The sequence below is a fragment of the Ornithorhynchus anatinus genome, chromosome 2, assembly GCF_004115215.2.
Source record: "Ornithorhynchus anatinus isolate Pmale09 chromosome 2, mOrnAna1.pri.v4, whole genome shotgun sequence".
NCBI classification, from domain to species: domain Eukaryota; kingdom Metazoa; phylum Chordata; class Mammalia; order Monotremata; family Ornithorhynchidae; genus Ornithorhynchus; species Ornithorhynchus anatinus.
Genome location: NC_041729.1, coordinates 149,621,460 through 149,641,525, shown reverse-complemented (window position 1 = coordinate 149,641,525; position 20,066 = coordinate 149,621,460). Strand labels below are relative to the sequence as shown.

At 43.0% G+C, this 20,066-nt stretch overlaps 1 protein-coding gene across 5 annotated transcripts in view; it reads right to left on the bottom strand.

The window, feature by feature from the left end:
* The window catches only part of CNTN1 (contactin 1), a 484,199-nt gene that overhangs the window by 54,190 nt on the left and 409,943 nt on the right, over positions 1-20,066 (bottom strand). For all 5 annotated transcript variants that reach the window (XM_029058335.2, XM_029058336.2, XM_029058332.2 and 2 more), the window contains one exon: positions 5,975-6,078. In XM_029058335.2, coding sequence (XP_028914168.1) covers positions 5,975-6,078 — 104 coding nt within the window. The remainder of the gene's footprint in view (positions 1-5,974; positions 6,079-20,066) is intronic.

Here is a 20,066-nt window from a genome sequence, read left to right as displayed (position 1 = left end):
TTTTGCAGCTGCTGCTCTCTGTTGTTCTCTGTGGCTTTTTATTGTTTGCTTTTTCCTCGATTCCACAATAAAGTGCAAAAGACAACCTAGACCTGATGTACCCCAAAATGATGGCTTACAAAATTGGCAAGGGCGCAGTGGTACCTTCTTCTCTGGTCCCACAAACTGCACCCTTTCTCTCTGCCAACCCTCTCTCGATGTGTGAGATTGGCCACGAGGGCCTAGGGCGGAGAGAATGTGAATGCCTCAGTGCAAACCATGACCCCTACCGTGAAACAATTTAAACACCCCCATGACATACCTCTACCCTCCTCAACAATCGTCCCACTTGCGTGGCATGTGGCCAGAAAAGGGGCATTGATCTAATTTCACAAACAAAATATGTTTCACACTGAGATGAGAGACACATTAAGGCATACAGTCTTCCTGTCGCCAGAATCACCTCCCAATCTAAGAACAACTCTGCCATGTTCCTATTCTTAAAATATGACAGATGCATCCAATAGTGTAGTTTTGGTCCAAACTCTTTGTACTCAGAAATGACCTGGCTTCCTAACTTAGGGTGTCAGGTGTTTTATGCTACATAATCATTTTAGATTTTGAACTGTGGGACGTAGACAAAAAGACACTTCTCTGGGTTCAAAGATGATGATGCTTTTGACAATAAGATTTGTAACAGTAGGCCAGTTTAGCAGACAATTCCTTGCACACTAAGTGCAGCCAAAGACTGCCTCTTCCTGCATTTTTATATTTTTTATAAGCAAAAGCTGACAATTTTATTTCTTTCATTATTGCCACAGTATTCCCAATTCCTTTGCTACCGGTCAATATCTTTGCTAATATGATTCTTTATACATCAATTTCTTTGGTAATTCATCCACTGAGTGCTTAAATTCAGTGTAACTCAGTCACAGGATCCCTTTCCATTCAAAAGCTGGCATTTGGGGTAGATAATCACTGTGACATTTGTAAAATGACATTTGTGAAATGCCAAGCACTATACTAAGCATGGAGGTCAGACATAGCCCCTCTCCCACATGGGGATCACTGTCAAAATGAGAGGAAGAACAGGTGTTAATCTCCATTTTACTGCCCTTTCTGCTACTTCCGTGGTGGCCTACAGGCTTGGCTCAGATATTTATTTCCCCACAAGGGGAAGATACAGGGGGAAAGGAGAATGGGAACACCGACAGGATTCAAAATCTTTTCTCCCTCTGACTTAGACTGTAAACTCCATGGGGGACGGTGACTGTGTACATCCTAATTAGCCTGTATCTATCCCAGTGCTTAGAACAGTTCTTGGCACATAGTAAATGATTAACAAATGCAATAACAGCAACAGAAACAATAACAATAATGATGACAATAATAATAATTTTAGAGATGCAGACAGTGAGGTACACAGCAGTTAAGTGCCTTGTCCAAGTTTCCACAGCAGGCAAGTGACCGCTGGGATTAGAACCTTGACCCGCTAAGCCTGAGTTCTTTCCACTAAGCATTAGATTTAAAAAGGCAAGTACTGAGAAGACTAGGTTTGAGGAGCAGCCAACTGGTAGTCAGAGGATCTGGGTTCTAATCCCAGCTCCGCCACTTGTCTGCTGTGTGGCCTTGGCAAATCACTTCACTGCTCAGTTACCTCATCTGTAAAATGGGGATATAGCATTGGGCAGGGATTGCCTCTATCTGTAGCTGAACTGTATCTTCCAAGTGCTTACTACAGTGCTCTGCACATAGTAAGTGCTCAATAAATACTACTGAATGAAATGAATGAATGTGGGACAAGGACTGTGTCCAACCCATTTATCCTGTATTTACACCAGAGTTTAGTAAAATGTTTGACACATCATAAGTGCTTAAAAATAGCATAAAAATGAAAGGTTAATTGTTAATATTTTAAATACAAATTTGAAATTCAGAAAAGTTTTCTTCCTTTCTTTACCCCATTGTTGAGTTTGGGGTCCAGAAAGGAAAATGCAGGTTAAAAGAATCAGAAATTTTGAAATTATTAGTACTGTTGGACATCACTCTCATGGTTTGCTTCATTTAGAGCCACAGGAAAAAATGTGACTAGGCTTCCAAAAGGCTTGTTTTCAATCTGAACTACTTCTGTCCAAAAAACATATATTTTAAGTCGGTATTCCTATCTAACATACTTAATGCTCCCTAAGACATTGAAATATGAAATGAAAACATCTCGCACGGCCAAGATAAATTCCAACATTGAAGCTCTTTCTGCTTTTTCAAGGGACTTTTTAAACTAATTCATAGTTGCTGTTCTTTCAAACATTATTCCAGCCTCCGGAACAAAAAAAGCAACACTGTATTTGTGTCTAAACCTCTCCATTTGTTTCTACAGCTCAGTCCATCAGTTCTCCAAAAGGTTGTTTGTTTGAAGCTTAGTAACAAGATTGTGTAGGGTTTGTTTGGTGTCCAAAATGGCCAACAGTGATGTCAGTCTTTCTACACTCATTGCTGAAGTAAATGCCAAGGGCTTATGAATCCATGGTTGCTGTGCCCTGACTGCTTCCATAATATTCATTAAGAGAATGCTCTACTGTGGTCAGGGACATACTAGGTCAATTGTTGATTCCTGGGCATCCGCCCAAAGCCTTGGAATCCCTTTGACTTGAAGTCCTTCTGAAATTCCTCTAGATCACCTACATGGAGGAAAACACAGTGACTAACAAGATAAGTAATATGGGAGTTTTCAAACTGGCAGGTGAGAAGAAAATAGGAACGACGGATGAATAGTCCCCTGGGATGCACTTTAAACCCACACAGAAGGAGATTATTTTGAACCTAATTGTCTTCATTCTCGAATACAGCAGATTTCTTTTAAAGAGACAGGAAATGAACTTCCAAATGTGAGGGTTCATCGCACAGAACTGTGCTGCATTCTATTAGTTGCCTTTTACCTTGAGTCTAAACCACCCTGGAACAAAACGTGTGCAAGCTGGTTTCACGTAAGCCTTTCTGAAGGCTTCTCAAAGCCTTATTCAGAGCACATCTCGTCCAAGAGGCCTTGGAGGGTCTTTCTCCAAGATGCAAGAACTAGGGGGTAAACCCTGAAAAGCTAACCAGAAATCAGCAGAAATCCATTTCTCTTTATCACCTTCCTTAACTTCTCTGCTACACTGACATGAACAATAAGAGAAGCAGCGTGGCCCAGTGGAAAGAACAAGGGCTTGGGAGTCTGGGGTCATGGGTTCGAATCCTGTTCTGCCACTTGTCAGCTGTGTGACTGTGGGCAAGTCACTTAACTTCTCTGTGCCTCAGTTACCTCATCTGTAAAATGGGGATTAAGACTGTGAGCCTCACATGGGACAACCCGCTTACCCTGTATCTACCCCAGCGCTTAGAAGAGTGCTCTGCACATAGTAAGACCTTAGGAAATACCGATATTATTATTATTACTATTATTAAGTAACAGCTGCCATCCCCTAGGGTGTTCAATGTCCCTGTGGACAGGCCAAAAGGATAAATGAGAAGACATGGAAAACACAGCATGACCCAATGGAAAGAGCTGGAGCTGGGCTTGGAAGCTGAAGGACCTGGATTCTATTCCCAGCTCTGCCACATGTCTGTTGTGTGACCCTAGGCAAGTCACCTAACTTCTCTGTGCCCCAGTTTCCTCATCTGTAAAATGGGGATTCAATATCTGTTCTCGCTCATACTTAGAACTATGTACATATCCGCAATGTATTTACATTAATGTCTGCCTCACCCTCTAGACTGAAACTCCTTGTGGGCAGGGAATGTATCTGATTATTGCTATAGTGTGCTCTCCCAAAGCCCCTCTCTGGATCGCAACCGGAGGGTTTCCAGTAGTCTACCAGTCTCGACTATGGGAGGGAGAGTCAAGCAGAGGCATACCCATTTCACTCCTGGCATGGGTAGTGGCTAGCAAATGGAAGGCCATCTGCTACAAGTCAAAACTCACCTGTGCTGGGCAGCAGTGGCAGGGGAGAGAGTCGAGGGTGGAGACTCTGGTTTACTGCTTACTACATACATATATTCATACATATTTATTTATTCATTCATTCATTCATTCAATAGTATTTATTGAGCGCTTACTATGTGCAGAGCACTCTACTAAGCGCTTGGAATGTACAAATCGGCAACAGATAGAGACAGTCCCTGCCCTTTAATGGGCTTACAGTCTAATCAGGGGAGACAGGCAGACAAGAACAATGGCAATAGAGTCAAGGGGAAGAACATCTCATGAAAACAATGGCAAATAAATAGAATCAGGGTGATGTACATCTCATTAAACAAAATAAATAGGGTGATGAAGATATATACAGTTGATACACACAGTTTATACACACAGACACACACACACAAAACTCAACTCCAACTTCAGACACAGGAGGATTTTGAACCACCTCTTGCAATCAGTTTAGTCAGTGTACAGAGGTACTGATTGAGAAATTTAAAACCTTTTTGATGATGCTCACAGCATGTTGGGTGGGAAGAAATTCCCAGAGTACAATTCACAAACTTCCAGAATCTGGATGGAGGTAGAATGGCAATTCAGTGCTCATAGCAGAAATCTATATTCCCAGTGGTCTTCTACTCAATCCCCAAAGGAGTATCCTTTGGGAGCTTCCCTTGTATAGGACTTTTGGTATTGTGCATGGAGAAAACGCAACTTTCCTGTCCCCGAGTCAAGTGTCTGAGGTGTTTCAGTGTGAGCTACCCAAAATTTGGCTAAACCAGGCTCAAGTAATAACAATAAAGACTTTTCAAGTACTTTGATAAGTAAAACTATGCAGTTGTCTAAATTCACCACCACTACTTTATTGAGAAATGTTTTGCTAAGTAGAGAAAAAAATTTCAGACCCACCTATACCATATTTAATACTCATAACATATTTCAAATGGTACTTTAATTTAGTCTTATTATTATTATTCTTGATAGTAGTTGTATACAGTATTGTTAGATTATATAACGTAATATGTGATTACTAATAATAATGATACCATTTTAAATATTTTATTATTAGCAGCAGTGATTGTTATATTATGATTATAATTAATAATTATCATAATTCCACTTAGCTGTGTGACTGTGGGCAAGTCACTTCACTTCTCTGTGCCTCAGTTACCTCATCTGTAAAATGGGGATTAACTGTGAGTCTCACATGGGACAAGCTGATTACCCTGTATCTACCCCAGCGCTTAGAACAGTGCTCTGTACATAGTAAGCACTTAACAAATACCAACATTATTATAATTACAGCATTTCGTTAAGCTCTTCTCATGTACCAAGCATTATATTGTGAGGGATACAAGACAATCAGTTGGAAATACTTCCTGTCTTGCATGTGGCTTACAGTCTAAGGGGGTGGGAGAACAGGTATTGCGATCCCATTTCAAAGATAAGAAAACTAAGGCATAAGGAACTTAAGTGACTTGCCCAAGGTCACACTGCAGGCTAGTGGCACAGCTGAAATTAAAACCCAGGTCCTCTGACTCCTAGGCTCGTGCTCTTTCCACTAAACTATGATGTTTCCTTAAATATCATAAATATTAGGAATTCATTATTTTTAATGGCATTTGTTAAGCACTTACTATGTTGCAGGAACTGTACTAAGCACTGGGTTAGATACAAGCTAATCAGGTTGGACACAATCCATGTCCAAAATGGGGTTGACGGTCTTAATCCCCATTTTACAGATGAGGTAACTGAGGCAGAGACAGTCACACAGTAAAGTGGTGGAGTGGGGATTAGAATCTGAGTCCTTCTGACTCTCAGGCCTGTGCTCTATCCATTAAACCATGGTGCTTCTTTCATTTTGACATAAAATGAACAAATCTTTAAACCATAACAACCATGAATAATCACAAATAAATTGATAAAGAACATAAGAACCTTGAATATTCAAAAATGTAATGGAATATATCAGAATGATTGATGTGTCCTTTTACTCTTATCAATACTTCTATTTACCAATGGAAAAGTTGAACTCACCAGATAACCTTCCACAGATTTTTCAAGAACGTGTTTCCAGGAAACAGAGGCCTCAGAAGACGATAAGACTTTTACACCGACTTCTGTTGGAGCTTCATTAGGAGCTGGGGAATTGAGGGAACAATGTTTACTCTCTCTAGACAATATTTACTCTACCAAACCCTTATATTTAAACCTGCTACAATTTTATCTTATAAACAAAAAATGTATTTTGAACTAATATTAAGGTGGATAAGATGGACAAATAAAAAACAAAATAGAGCAATATCCCTTAACTGTCTTCTGAAGCTTTAGGAATGCTTGTTATAAACAATGTCCACTAAAAAATCAGGTCCAGTGACTTTCCAGTTCTACAGTTTCCCAAAAGGGAGATTCAATTTAATTATAGGAAACTGTTAATTTAAGCACATTACTTGCCATTCAAGGGAACTAGCAAACATTAAAGGCAGATATACAGTGTTTAGGAAAATTTCCATTTTTTTCCCGGCTAAGATCAGGTTTCTTTATAGATCCTTTGAAACAAGTTATGACACCCACTTCTGCTTGAGCTCAGAAAAGCTTTCCTACACTTAATCTTCCAACTGGGCATCATGTCAAAAATGTATCAAAACTGTCTCTGTTAGGAAAAAAAAGTAATTTACAAACTTCCTCATGCATGGCGAATGCAGAATCCTTTAACCAGAGTTGATCAATTATTATCATCTTTCATTAGCAAGCAATAATCCAACTTTCTTTAAAATATATAATACTTTTCCACAGAGACAATGCTTCTTACAAAGTTGAGGTAAACTTGTACTCAGTAAGATGGATGTCCTGTTAGCAGCAGAAAAGATTAATGATTATACACATTTCAGCACATTCATGTTTCATGAGACCCATGGAAGCATTGAATAAAAGGGTATCTCAATTATGTATGAAGATGTTTTGGAGTAGTAGAAGACAACTGTGGTTTCACGGTGGATAGTTTTGCATCGGATAAAACAGCAAAAAGGAAATAGGTGGTGGAGGAAAATGCAACTTAAAAATTACAGTAAAGCAACTGATGATCCCTATTGAGTTTACATTGCTTTAAAAGAAACTACAGAATTTTTCCAAGCAAACACTGTAATTCAATACAATTTACATCAGATGTCATTCTGATTTCTGTAATTTGGGCTGAAAATACTGCTATTTGGGATCTTGGGGTTTAACTGGAAAACATTTTCTTCCATTGTTTCTTCTTTCACTTCCGACTTGATATTTGCAACTTGCATATGTACTCTTGGGTTCAAAGCACTCCTCTCTTGTGCCAAACTCACAAATCATGTTCAGGATTTCACTATGTGAGGACAAATTCTTAGCGAGGGATTTTCCTGAAGTGACGAAAACCTTCAGTCGGGAGCACGGCTGAGCCTTTTGAGGAAAAACATTCATTGTACTAATCTCATTCTTGATTTATGCGAATTAGGGCTCTGCCTATGTTTGTGAAAAACCGTGCAAAGTTGTCTTAGGGTAGCTACCTGCGATCGTGAGCCTACCAACACTGTGGCCTGCACAACATGTTGTGGGAATGTGTTGGATAAACTACAACCCAGCCCATAAACTGTGCTTCTCTAATGCCAGCCTACTCAATTTACCTGAATCTTGACTCTTTCACCTTTTCCCCCTCACCCAGGTCCTTCCTTTCTCCCCTTTATATGTCCACCATATAAGACTCCTCACCTTTAAAGGTTTACTAAAATCGCATCTGCCCCAAGAGGCCTTCCCCAACGAAGTTCTCATTTCCCCTCATTTTCCACAATAAATGCTCAATAAATACAAATGTTTGACTGATTGATTCCCCTACTTGCTCTCCCTTCTGTGTCTCATGCATAGGCCCTTGGATCTGTACTTTTTAAGCACTTCATATCCAGCCAGCCTCAGCTTCACAGTACTTACATACATATCTGTATATGATGCTAATCTCTGTCTACACCTCTAGAATGTAAGCTCCTTGTGGACTGAGAACACGTCGATCAAATCTGTTGTATTTTAGTCTCCCAAGCACTTAGTACAGTGCTCTGGACATAGGAAGCACTCAAAAGATACTATTGATTGATTGACTGACATATTTGAGTGCTCTCCTCCCTCCTCGCAAGTGCCACCCCCTCCACCTGCGCCTTGGACCCCATTCCCTCTCACCTTATTAAAACCATCGCCCCTGCCCTCCTCCCTTCCTTAACTTATATTTTTAACCACTCAATCTCCACTGGCTCCTTCCCCTCTGCCTTCAAACATGCCCACGTCTTCCCCATCCTAAAAAAACCCGCTCTCGACCCCACTTCCCCCTCCAGTTATCACCCTATCTCCCTACTACCCTTCCTTTCCAAAATTCTAGAACGAGTCGTCTACACTCGCTGCTTAGAATTCCTTAACTCCCATTCTCTCCTGGACCCCCTCCGATCTGGCTTCCGTCCCCTCCACTCTACCGAGACTGCTCTCTCTAAGGTCACCCATGACCTCCTTCTTGCCAAATCCAATGGCTCCGACTCCATTCTAATCCTCCTCGACCTTTCTGCTGCCTTTGACACCGTCGACCAGCCCCTCCTTCTCCATACCTTATCTCACCTTGGCTTCACGGACTCCGTCCTCTCCCGGTTCTCCTCTTATCTCTCTGGCCGGTCATTCTCGGTCTCCTTCGCTGGCGCCTCCTCCCCCTCCCATCCTTTAACTGTTGGAGTTCCTCAAGGGTCAGTTCTCGGCCCTCTTCTGTTCTTCATTTACACTCACTCCCTCGGTGAACTCATTCGCTCTCAGGGCTTTGACTACCATCTCTACGCAGATGACACGCAGATCTACATCTCCGCCCCTGTCCTCTCCCCCTCCCTTCCGGCTCGCATCTCCTCCTGCCTCCGGGATGTCTCCACCTGGATGTCGGCCCGTCACCTAAAACTCAACAAGAGCAAGACTGAGCTCCTCATCTTCCCTCCCAAACCCGGTCCTCTCCCAGACGTCCCTATCACCGTGGATGGCACGACCATCCTTCCCGTCTCTCGGGCCCGCGATCTTGGTTTCATCCTTGACTCGTCTCTCTCGTTCACCCCACACATCCTATCTGTTATCGAGACCTGCCGGTTTCACCTTTACAATATCGCCAAGATCCGCCCTTTCCTCTCCACCCAAATGGCTACCTTACTGCTACGGGCTCTCGTTATATCCCGGCTAGACTACTGTGTCGGCCTTCTCTCTGATCTCCCTTCCTCCTCTCTCGCCCCGCTCCGGTCTATTCTTCACTCTGCTGCCCGGCTCATCTTCCTGCAGAAACGATCTGGGCATGTCACTCCCCTTCTTAAACACCTCCAGTGGTTGCCTATCAACCTCCGCTTCAAACAAAAACTCCTCACTCTAGGCTTCAAGGCTCTACGTCACCTTGCCCCTTCCTACCTCTCCTCCCTTCTCTCTTTCTACCGCCCACCCCGCACGCTCCGCTCCTCCGCCGCCCACCTCCTCACCGTCCCTCGGTCTTGCCTATCCCGCCGTCGACCCCCGGGCCACGTCCTCCCACGGTCCTGGAACGCCCTCCCTCCTCACCTCCGCAAAACTAATTCTCTTCCCCTCTTCAAAACCCTACTTAAAACTCACCTCCTCCAAGAGGCCTTCCCAGATTGAGCTCCTCTTCTCCCTCTACTCCCTCTACCACCCCCCCTCCACCTCTTTGCAGCTTAACCCTCTTTTCCCCGCATCTCCCTCTGCTCCTCCCCCTCTCCCTTCCCATCCCCTCAGCACTGCACTCGTCTGCTCAACTGTATATATTTCCATTACCCTATTTATTTTGTTAATGAATTGTACATCGCCTCGATTCTATTTAGTGGCCATTGTTTTTATGAGATGTTCTTCCCCTCGACTCTATTTATTGCCATTGTTCTCGTCTATCCGTCTCCCCCTATTAGACTGTAAGCCCGTCAAATGGCAGGGACTATCTCTATCTGTTGCCGACTTGTTCATTCCAAGCGCTTAGTACAGTGCTCTGCACATAGTAAGCGCTCAATAAATACTATTGAATTGAATTACTTTTGTTTGTTTCCAGCCTACTACTCTGAACTCTTTTGCTCTTCTTAAAAAAAATACATTTCCTCACAGTTCCATGATGGATTGGTGAATTTTGCTCTACAAAACTTATTTTGGTGAAATCCTTCAAAATGGTGGGTCAAACAGCCATTTTTTATTGTCTCCTGAACAATCCATCTCCCTGTTCGGTGATTACTAGATCTCCTTATCAATGGACAGGGTGTAACGCCACGGAAGAGGGAAGAGGGAGGCAAGCCCTTCCATGAAGCTTTGGAGGAAGGGAATGCATGTTAACCATGTGGACGTTTGCTGCCACCATCCCGGCTCATTTTCTGGACTGCAGAACAATGGATTCTGTGGGGGAAGCAGGAAAACATGTTTTCCTCCTCTGTACTGGCTCATTTTCCATGTGATTTTGGGCAAGTCACTTGACTTCTCTATGCCTCAGTTCCCTCATCTATAAAATAGGGATTAAGACTGAGAGCCGTGACTTTGGGTTATTATTAATATTATTATCATTTTATTATTATATTACCCTGTACTAATAATAATGTTATTTGTTAAGCGCTTACTATGTGCAGAGCACTGTTCTAAGGGCTGGGGTAGATACAGGGTCATCAGGTTGTCCCACGTGAGGCTCACAGTCTTAATCCCCATTTTACAGATGAGGTAACTGAGGCACAGAGAAGTTAAGTGACTTGCCCACAGTCACACAGCTAAGTGGCCCATCTGGGATTCGAACCCATGACCTCTGACTCCCAAGCCCGGGATCTTTCCACTGAGCCACGCTGCAGCGCTTCAAACAGTGCTCGGCACAGAGTATGCGCTTAACAAATACCAACATCATCATCATCATCATTATAGATATCGTGATTATTTTCGCAGGATCTGGAGCAGTGAAAGCAGGAAAGCATGTTTTCCTCTGCGGCCCCGGCTCATTTTTCCAGGTTCCATTGTGCCAACCACAGCAGGAGAAGTAGGAAAATATGTTTTCTTCCTCTGTCCTGGCTCATTTTCTTGGGCTGGTCCCACCAGCAGCGGGGGAAAGGTGCTGCTTCCACCCCCTACAACTGTCATGCTCGTGACTGCTGGGGAGGAGGAAACTGATGTGGGCTTTCCCAGTGAGGTGTGGAGAGTTTGGGAGGGTTTGCGTGGCCTGAGGTCCATCTCCCCCTGGGCCAGAGGGGAGAGCCAAAATGAGAAGCCTCCTCACTGTCTTCTTTTTATTAAAAAAAAGAGAAAAAAAAGTTCCTCGAGGGCAGCAATGGCTAGAACAACCTTCAGACTAATAATACTAACAATTATGCTACTTGTTAAGCACCTTGCTATGTGCCAAGCACTGTTCTAAGTCTATGTTAATAATAATGTTGGTATTTGTTAAGCGCTTAGTATGTGCCGAGTACTGTTCTAAGTGCTGGGGTAGATAACAGGGTAATCAGGTTGTCCCACGTGAGGTTTACAGTCTTAATCCCTATTTTACAAATGAGGTAACGGAGGCAACGAGGAGGTACTTAAGGCAACTTGCCCAATGTCACACAGCTCACAGGTGGCAAAGCTGGGATTAGAATCCATGACCTCTGACTCCTAAACCTGGGCTCTTTCCACTGAGCCACGCTGCTTCTCTAATTCAAGTTAGAGGTTAATTAGAGGTTAGTTAGAGGTCTAATACAGGTTATACACAAATTGATCAGGTTGGATACAGTCCCTGTTCATTCACTCATTCAATCGTATTTATTGAGTGCTTACTGTGTGCAGAGCACTGTACTAAGCACTTGGAATATATAATTAGGCAACTCTGTCCCACATGGGGCTCACAGTCTCAATCCCCGTTTTACAGATGAGGTAACTGAGGCCCAGAGAAATGAAGTGACTTGCCCAAGGTCACACAGCAGTCATATGGTGGAGCTGGGATTAGAACCCAGGTCCTTCTGACATCCAGGCCCCTGCTTTATCCACTAAGCCACGGAACGCTGCGGCCGCTACTCGGCCCAGAGGGACACGGAGGGCGGGACCAGACCTGCGTCCGAAGGCAAGCTATGATTGGGTAGGGTGATGTGACAGCAAGTTGGGCCACAGTTCAACCCTTCCTCTGGGTGTTGGTAGAACTGTACAAACTGTACAATTGTACCAAATCTGTAAGCCAACCAGCAGCTCTTGTGCAAATCACTTCCCCATTCTTCATGAGCCTTTGGTGCTTACCCATCCATCTCCAGATCAAACAGAAACTCCTTAACTATCGGCTTCACAGCATTCAATCTGCTTGCTCTTTCCTACCCTACCCCACTAATATCCTACTACAACCGACCCTGCACCCTTTACTCCTCTAAACCTAACCTATTCATTGTATTGCAAACTCATCTTGCTTGCCACTAACCCCCGATCAGCTCCTCCCTTTGGCCAGGAAATCCCTTCCCCCTCCTTCCTGCCCACAGATTGTAACCTCCTTGTGGACAAGGAAGGTGACCATCGACTTCATTGTACTATATTCTCCCAAGTGCTCAGTACAGTACTTTGCACTGGCACAGGTAGATTACAAAATCTAACTTAGCTATGTATATGTATCACGCATCCTGCCTTTGTATGAACGATACCTCTCTGGGAGAATATTCGCCCGCTGGAGTTCCAGATTCATAATTTCCAGAATCATTTGTATTCTGAAGATTGTGTCCTCTCCTTAACATCAAACAAATTTTTAATTCATGATAATTGCCAATCCCTCCCTGGCTGCGTTGTTTGCAACTCTGGCCTTGGCCCCCTGCACACATTTCCATGGAGTCTTTATAAGGTCTCTCTCTCCAATGGCTAGACAAGAACGGTTTCCCCTCCCTTGAAGTAAAACTCCTCTCCCCTACATTTCCATCCTTCCCAGCAGTATCTTCAGAGGAGATTTCCTCCCTCCTAGCAAGTACCCCCCCCACCTATGCTTCTGCCCCATTCCCGCTCATCTTATAAAAACTATCAGCCCTTCCCGCCTCCCCTCCTAACTTCTATCTTTAACCACTCACTCGCCAACAACTTCTTCCCCTCTGCCTTTAAACATGCTCCTATCTCCCCCATCCTAAAAAAATCCTCTCTTCACCCCATTTCCCCTTCCAGTTATCATCCTACCTCCCTCCTACCCTTCCTTTCCAAAATCCTAGAACGAGTCATCTACACTCACTGCCTTGAATTCCTCAACTCCAACTCTCTCCTGGATCCCCTCAAATAAAGCTTCCATACCCTCCACTCCACCAAAACCGCCCTTTCAAAGGTCACCAATGATCTCCTTCTTGCCAAATCCAATGGCTCCTACTCTATCTTAATCCTCCTCGACCTCTCAGCTGCCTTTGACACTGTCGACCATCTCCTTCTCCTCAACACTTTATCCAACCTTGGCTTCACGGACTCCCTCCTCTCCTGGTTCTCCTCTTATCTCTCTGGCCGTTCATTCTCGGTCTCCTTGGTGGGCTCCTCCTCCCCCTCCCATCCCTTAACTGTAGGGGTTCTTCTAGGGTCAGTTCTTGGCCCTCTTCTGTTCTCCATCTATACTCACTCCCTGGGTGAACTCATTCGCTCCCACGGCTTCAACTATATCTCTACGCAGATGACACCCAAATCTACATCTCCTCCTCTGTTCTCTCCCCCTCCCTCCAGGCTCATATCTCCTCCTGCCTCCAGGACATCTCCACTTGGATGTCTGCCCACCACCTAAAACTCAACATGTCCAAGACTGAGCTCCTTATCTTCCCTCCCAAACCGTCTTCTCCCTGATGTCCCCGTCACTGTGGATGGCACTACCATCCTTCCTGTCTCACAAGCCCGCAACCTTGGTGTCATCCTTGACTCTGCTCTCTCATTCACCCCACACATGCAATCTGTCACCATAAACCTGCCAGTCTCACCTTCACAACATCGCCAAGATCTGCCTTTTCCTCTCCATCCAAACTGCTACCTTAATAGTACAAGCTCTCATAATATCCCAACTGAATTACTGCATCAGCCTCCTCTCTGAACTCCCATCCTCCTGTCTCTCCCCGCTCCAGTCTATACTTCACTCGGCTGCCCATTTTATCTTTCTTCAGAAACGCTCTAGGCATGTCACTCCTCTCCTTCAAAAACCTCCAGTGGTTGCCGATCAACCTTTGCATGAAACAAAAACTCCTCACTCTTGGCTTCAAAGGTCTTCATCACCTTGCTCCCTCCTACCTCTCCTCCTTTCTCTCCTTTTCCAGCCCTGCCTGCACAATCCACTCCTCTGCCACTAACCTCCTCACGGTCCCACATTTGCACCTGTCCCGCCGTCGACCCCCTGGCCCACATCCTTCCACTTTCCTGGAATGCCCTCCCTCCTCACATCCGCCAAACCAACTCCCTTCACCTTTTCAAAGTCCTACTGAGAGCTCACCTCCTCCAGGAGGCCTTCCCAGACTGAGCCCTCCTTTTCCCTCTGGCCCTACTCCCCTCCCCATTCCCTTTACTCCCTCCCTCTACTCTTTCCCCTTCTCCTCCCCACAGCACTTGTGCATATTTATATATATTACTTATTACTCTATTTTATTAATGAGGTGTATATATCTATGATTCTATTTATCTTGATGATACTGACGCCAGACTACTTGTTTCATTTTGTTCTGTTATGTTTTGTTGTCTGCCTCCCCCTTTTAGACTGTGAGCCCGTTGTTGGGCAGGGATTGTCTCTGTTGTTGGATTGTACATTCCAAGTGCTTATTACAGTGTTTTGCACACAGTAAGTGCTCAAAAATACGATTGAATGAATGAATGCAGTAAGTAGTCAATAAATACCTTTGATTGACTCACCTTAATAAAATGAACTCTTTCTTTTGGTTTTTCCCATCTGTATTGTATTTCATCTCTTGGGAGAGCTTAGTCTCATATATAAATTTGTACATTTAACCATTCACTTCCTGTTCTGAGGCATTTATTTAAAGTAAACAAACCCTAGCAACAATCCCTGAGGAATCTCCACTATTCTCTGCCTCCCATTTATGACTGTATTACTCTCTTAGCAATCATGCAGAGATGTATTTCTTCAGTGTATTTATTTAGATGTGTTTGTTCAGTTTTAAATATTTTCATGTTTGTGGGCCCCTATAGAGTGATGTGGGGCTGTGAATACTTACACACTTAGGTGGAGGGAAAGTGCTGACCTGGGAGTTGGGAAATACATTTTTGGAAGATTGTTATTTAATAATTGCAATATTTGTTGAACTCTGATTTTGTGCCAAGCACTGTCCTAACTCCTGGGTAGATACAATATATAGAGATCGGACAGAGTTCCTTCCCCATATAGGACTCACTGCTTAATAAGAAGACCAAATATTGAATCCCCACTTTACAGATAAGGAAACTGGGCAAGTAAGTAAAGTGATTTGTCCAGGGTCACACAAGAGGCTGATGGCAGAGCTGGGATTAGAACCAAGGTCCTCTGACTCCCAGTCTGTGCTCTTTCCACTAGGTCATGCTGCTTCATGAAATAAGATGCCATTTCAGATTTCAGAAGTGCTTTGAAGGTGGGGGGAACTGTAGTTTGTCAGATATGGAAAGGAATAATAATAATAACAATAAAAATTGTAGTATTTGTTAAGGATTTACTATTGTGTTATCCACTATGATACACTACTACTAGTGTACTGCTACTATGAAAAATGACCCTTCATTCCTATCATTTCCTATCTTTTAGAAACCTTTTCAGTGGGCTTTTGTCAAGGTCATTTTGAAAATCCAAGAATATTCTTCTCACTCTGCTGATCCTTTGTGCTTTCTTCCTGAACCTGTCAAAGAATTCCAGCAGGTGAGTGAGCCATGACTTCTCCTTACATGTTACCCATTCCAATAAATGGTGCTTTTCTAGGAGCTCACGGATCCTAAACTTGATTATAGATTCCACTAATTTTTCAGGTACTGAAATTAGATTTACAATTCCAAGGATCACCTGTGGAAGTCTCCTTGTAGATGGGAGTTGCACTGAAAATCTGCCACACCTTTATTCCAATGGCTGTTTGTAATGATGTTATACAATCTTCCTCACAGTTCTGGAACTTTCCCAGGTTTTTTCAGAATTTTTGAGTCGATGCTATTTGGTCTCTGTGACTTCATTACATCTACTTTATCAATTTGGTCTAAACCATCCTCTATGGTCACTGTTTGATCCATTTCTACAGACCTGAGATGAAAAACAATTTGTTTTTCACTTTTTTAATTGAGTGCTTACTTTAGGCATGGCATTATACTACGAGCTGGGGGGAACTACAATATGATTACTAAGATTCAGCAGGAGTGGAAAGGTATCCAACAGTGTCCTCAAAAGAGTCCAAACAAAGAAACCATTGATCTTCTCAGCTATATCCTTTGGAAACCTGAATGGAACTTCTAGCTCATAACTGATAATTGGCCTCACTGATTTCCTGGCAAGCTAGCTCCTTGTGTTTGATATATTGGTGAAATCTTTTCATCTCTTGCAAAATGTTCTTCTAATTCTCTACTGTCTCTTCTAATTTTCTGAGGGTTTTTTTAATGGCATTTGTTAAACACTCCATATGTGTAAAGCACCGCTCTAAGCGCTGGGATAGATACAACTCTATAAAGTCAGACACAGTGTCTGTCCCACATGGGGCTCACTGTCTAAGGAGTAGGATTTAATTCCCATTTTACAAATGAGGAAACCAAACCACAGAGTGAAGTGACTTGTCTAAGGTGACATAGCAAAGTGGCAGGCCAGAATTAGAGCCCAAGTCCTCCGTCTCCCCAGCCTTTGGTGTTTCCACTAGGTAACCCTCCTTCTCAATTTTGCTTTGAACTCCTCGGTGCTCTGTATAGTGCTCTGCACACAGTAAGTGCTCGATAAATATTTTTGAGTGACTGACTAGTCTAAGGAGCATGGACTTGGGACTAGGAGGATTTGGGTTCTAATGTCTGCCTCACCACTTGTTGTGTGACCCTGGGAAAGTCACTTAAAATCCCTGTGCTTCAGTTTCCTCATTTGCAAAATGAGGATTAAATATCTATTCTCCCTCCTACTTAGACTGTGAGCCCCCCGAGAGACAGGGACTGTGTCCACGTGATTATCTTGGAGTTGCAACCGACACTTAGTAGAGTGTCTGACATAACCTAATTGCTTAACAAATGCCCTTCTTGTTATTATTACTATCATTGTCATCATTTTTGGTAATAACTTTTCCTTTATAATAATTTTACTCATGAATCTTTGGGGAAAAAAGCATTTATTGATCTATGGCTGGGATCTTAACCTCCCCTTTGCTGGAGGTTAACCTCTTCCATGTAACCAGTGCTCCAGGCCCGGGCCTGAAGCCTGTGGAGAAGCCCAGACCATGCTATACTGGCAATGGGCCAGACTCACTTTTTTGTTTGTTTGTTTATTTTTATGGTACTCGTTAAGCTCTTACTATAATAATAATGTTGGTATTTGTTAAGCACTATGTGCCAAGCATTGTTCTAAGCGCTGGGATAGATGCAAGGTAATCAGGTTGCCACAAGTAGGGTTCACAGTCTTCATCCCCATTTTACAGATGATGCAACTGAGGCCCAGAGAAGTTAAGTGACTTGCCCAAGGTCCTACTGCTGACAAGTGGCAGAGCCAGGATTAGAACCCATGACCTTCTGGCTCCCAGGCCCGTCTCTATCCACTATACCAGGTTGCTTTCCTGTGCCAAGCACAGCTCTATGTACTGAGGTGGATACAGGATAATCAGGTTGGACATGGTCTCTGTCCTGCGTGGGACCCACAGTCTAAATTGGAGGGAAGAGGATTTAATCCCCATTTTACAGATGAGGTAACTGAGGCACTTCAATTTAAGTGACTTGCTCTATGTCACCCAGCAGATATTAGAAGTCAGGACTTGGACTTCCCACACTGTGCTCTTTTCTCTCCATGTTCCTTCCCTTTTTATTACTTGTTAATCCTTTGATATAAACTTATTACAACCATACAGCTAATACTTAATCACTGATGGCTATGTTTTGGTGACAAACCTTAAAGAAGAGAACCTAAAGGTCACCCCAAAAATGAAATATCTAATTGCAAAGCAATAAAAGACATTTGCAATTGGAGAGGAGCCTCTACTGCACCAAAGAGTTCTCAGCATGACTGACAGACTGACTAACAGGGAATAGGTGGTGATTCTTCCGGAGCAGTAGACGAGCACGGGACCAGGAGCCAGAGATCATGGGTTCTAATCTGCCACTTGTCTTCTGTGTGACCTTCGGCAAGTCACTTCACTTCTCTGTGCCTCAGTTACCTCAACCATAAAAATGAAGATTGGGACCATGAGCTCCACGTTGGACAGGGACTGTGTCCAACCCGATTTACTCGTATCTGCCTCGGGACTTAGTACAATGACTAGCACATAATAGGTACTTAAAAAATACCACAGTTATTATTATTACTACTCCCAGAGAATGACTGAGCAAGTGTCTTCAAGTACTCCCTTCCCCAACTCCATTGTAATCCTCACAGGTGTCATCTATAACAATTCTCCCGGTGAAAATGCAATGACAAGGTCATGGATCGAATCCCCCTAAGCGACACCTGCCTGCCATATGCCGTCATCAGTGGGTTGGAATTGGGCCTTTTGGCTAACCAGAAAAGAACTGGATTCCTCGTTTTCATTTTAGCTAGCAAAGCTGTCTCAGTAAGGCATCTACTGCCATGTCCATTCCCTGAGTCCAGCCTTAAGTGTCTGGAAGCAAGTACTCTTTCTATATTGCTCATTATTTGTTATATTAGGCTGAATTCTAGGTGGATTTGCTAAATATTCATTTTTCAACATTTTTCCCAGAAGGTATATTGAGTATCATTTAAAGGTTGTAATCCTACAAGTTGCAGAATTTGAAATAGTTCCAGTAAGTGGAGTGGAAAATGAAAAATTAAAATGGGTTTTCACTTAATTTTGCATTGTAATGCCTTGACTCTCTGAACTTGCAAAAAAGAGCCTGGAGAAATTTGAACATCCCACAAGTTTGAATAAGCCTCATTATAAATCTGAACAAATCACAATACTTTGAAAAAGCAAATGTGTAGTAATTGGATAATTTACTTGCTAAATTTCATAAATTACATTACAGTTCATTGATGAGAAAGGATAATGTTCTTGTCTTGTTCTTGTCTGTCCGTCTCCCCCAATTAGACTGTAAGCCCATCAAAGGGAAGGGACTGTCTCTATCTGTTACCGATTTGTACATTCTAAGTACTTAGTAGAGTGCTCTGCACATAGTAAGTGCTCAATAAATACTATTGAATGAATGAATGAATAATGATTGCTAAACTGACCTTCAATAATTGTGGATAGTTTATTTCGATTTGAAATTTATTTAGGCAATATTTATATTCACTATATTTAGGGGAGGAAAGGGTTGAGGACATACATGAAAATAATTACTTTTCTCTTCCTAAGTCCTTTAGGTAAATCCCTCTTAAGACCAACTTATATAGTGGTTTAGGTTGAATTCTTGCAAGGTTTTTGGGTAATTGGGTATCTATATTACATGTGTGAAGCTGGGACTAAGGAATAGGTAGGGAACAGCAGCAAGGCCTATTGGATAAAATATGGGCCTGGGAGTCAGAAGGACCTGGATTCTAATTCTGGTTCCTCCTCTTGTCTGCCGTGCGAATTCAGACAAGTCACTTCACTTCTCTGTGCCTCAGTTGCCTCACCTGTAAAATGGGGATTAAGACTGTGAGCCCCATGTGGGACAAGAACTATGTCCAACCTGATTAACTGGTATCTACCTCAGTGCTTAGTACAGCATTTGGAAAGTAGTCAGTGCTTAACAAAAACTATAAAACAAACAAAAAAAACCCCCACTAACTGGAAAGTTTTCTTTCATGGTCAATCCCTGGAATTCTTTTTCCTTAGTAATGTTGGTATTTGAGCGCTTACTATGTGCAGAGCACTGTTCTAAGCGCTGGGGTAGATACAGAGTAATCAGGTTGTCCCACGTGAGGCTCAAAGTTAATCCCCATTTTACAGATGAGGGAACTGAGGCACAGAGAAGTTAAGTGACTTGCCCATAGTCACACAGCTGACAAGTGGCAGAGCAGGGAGTCAAA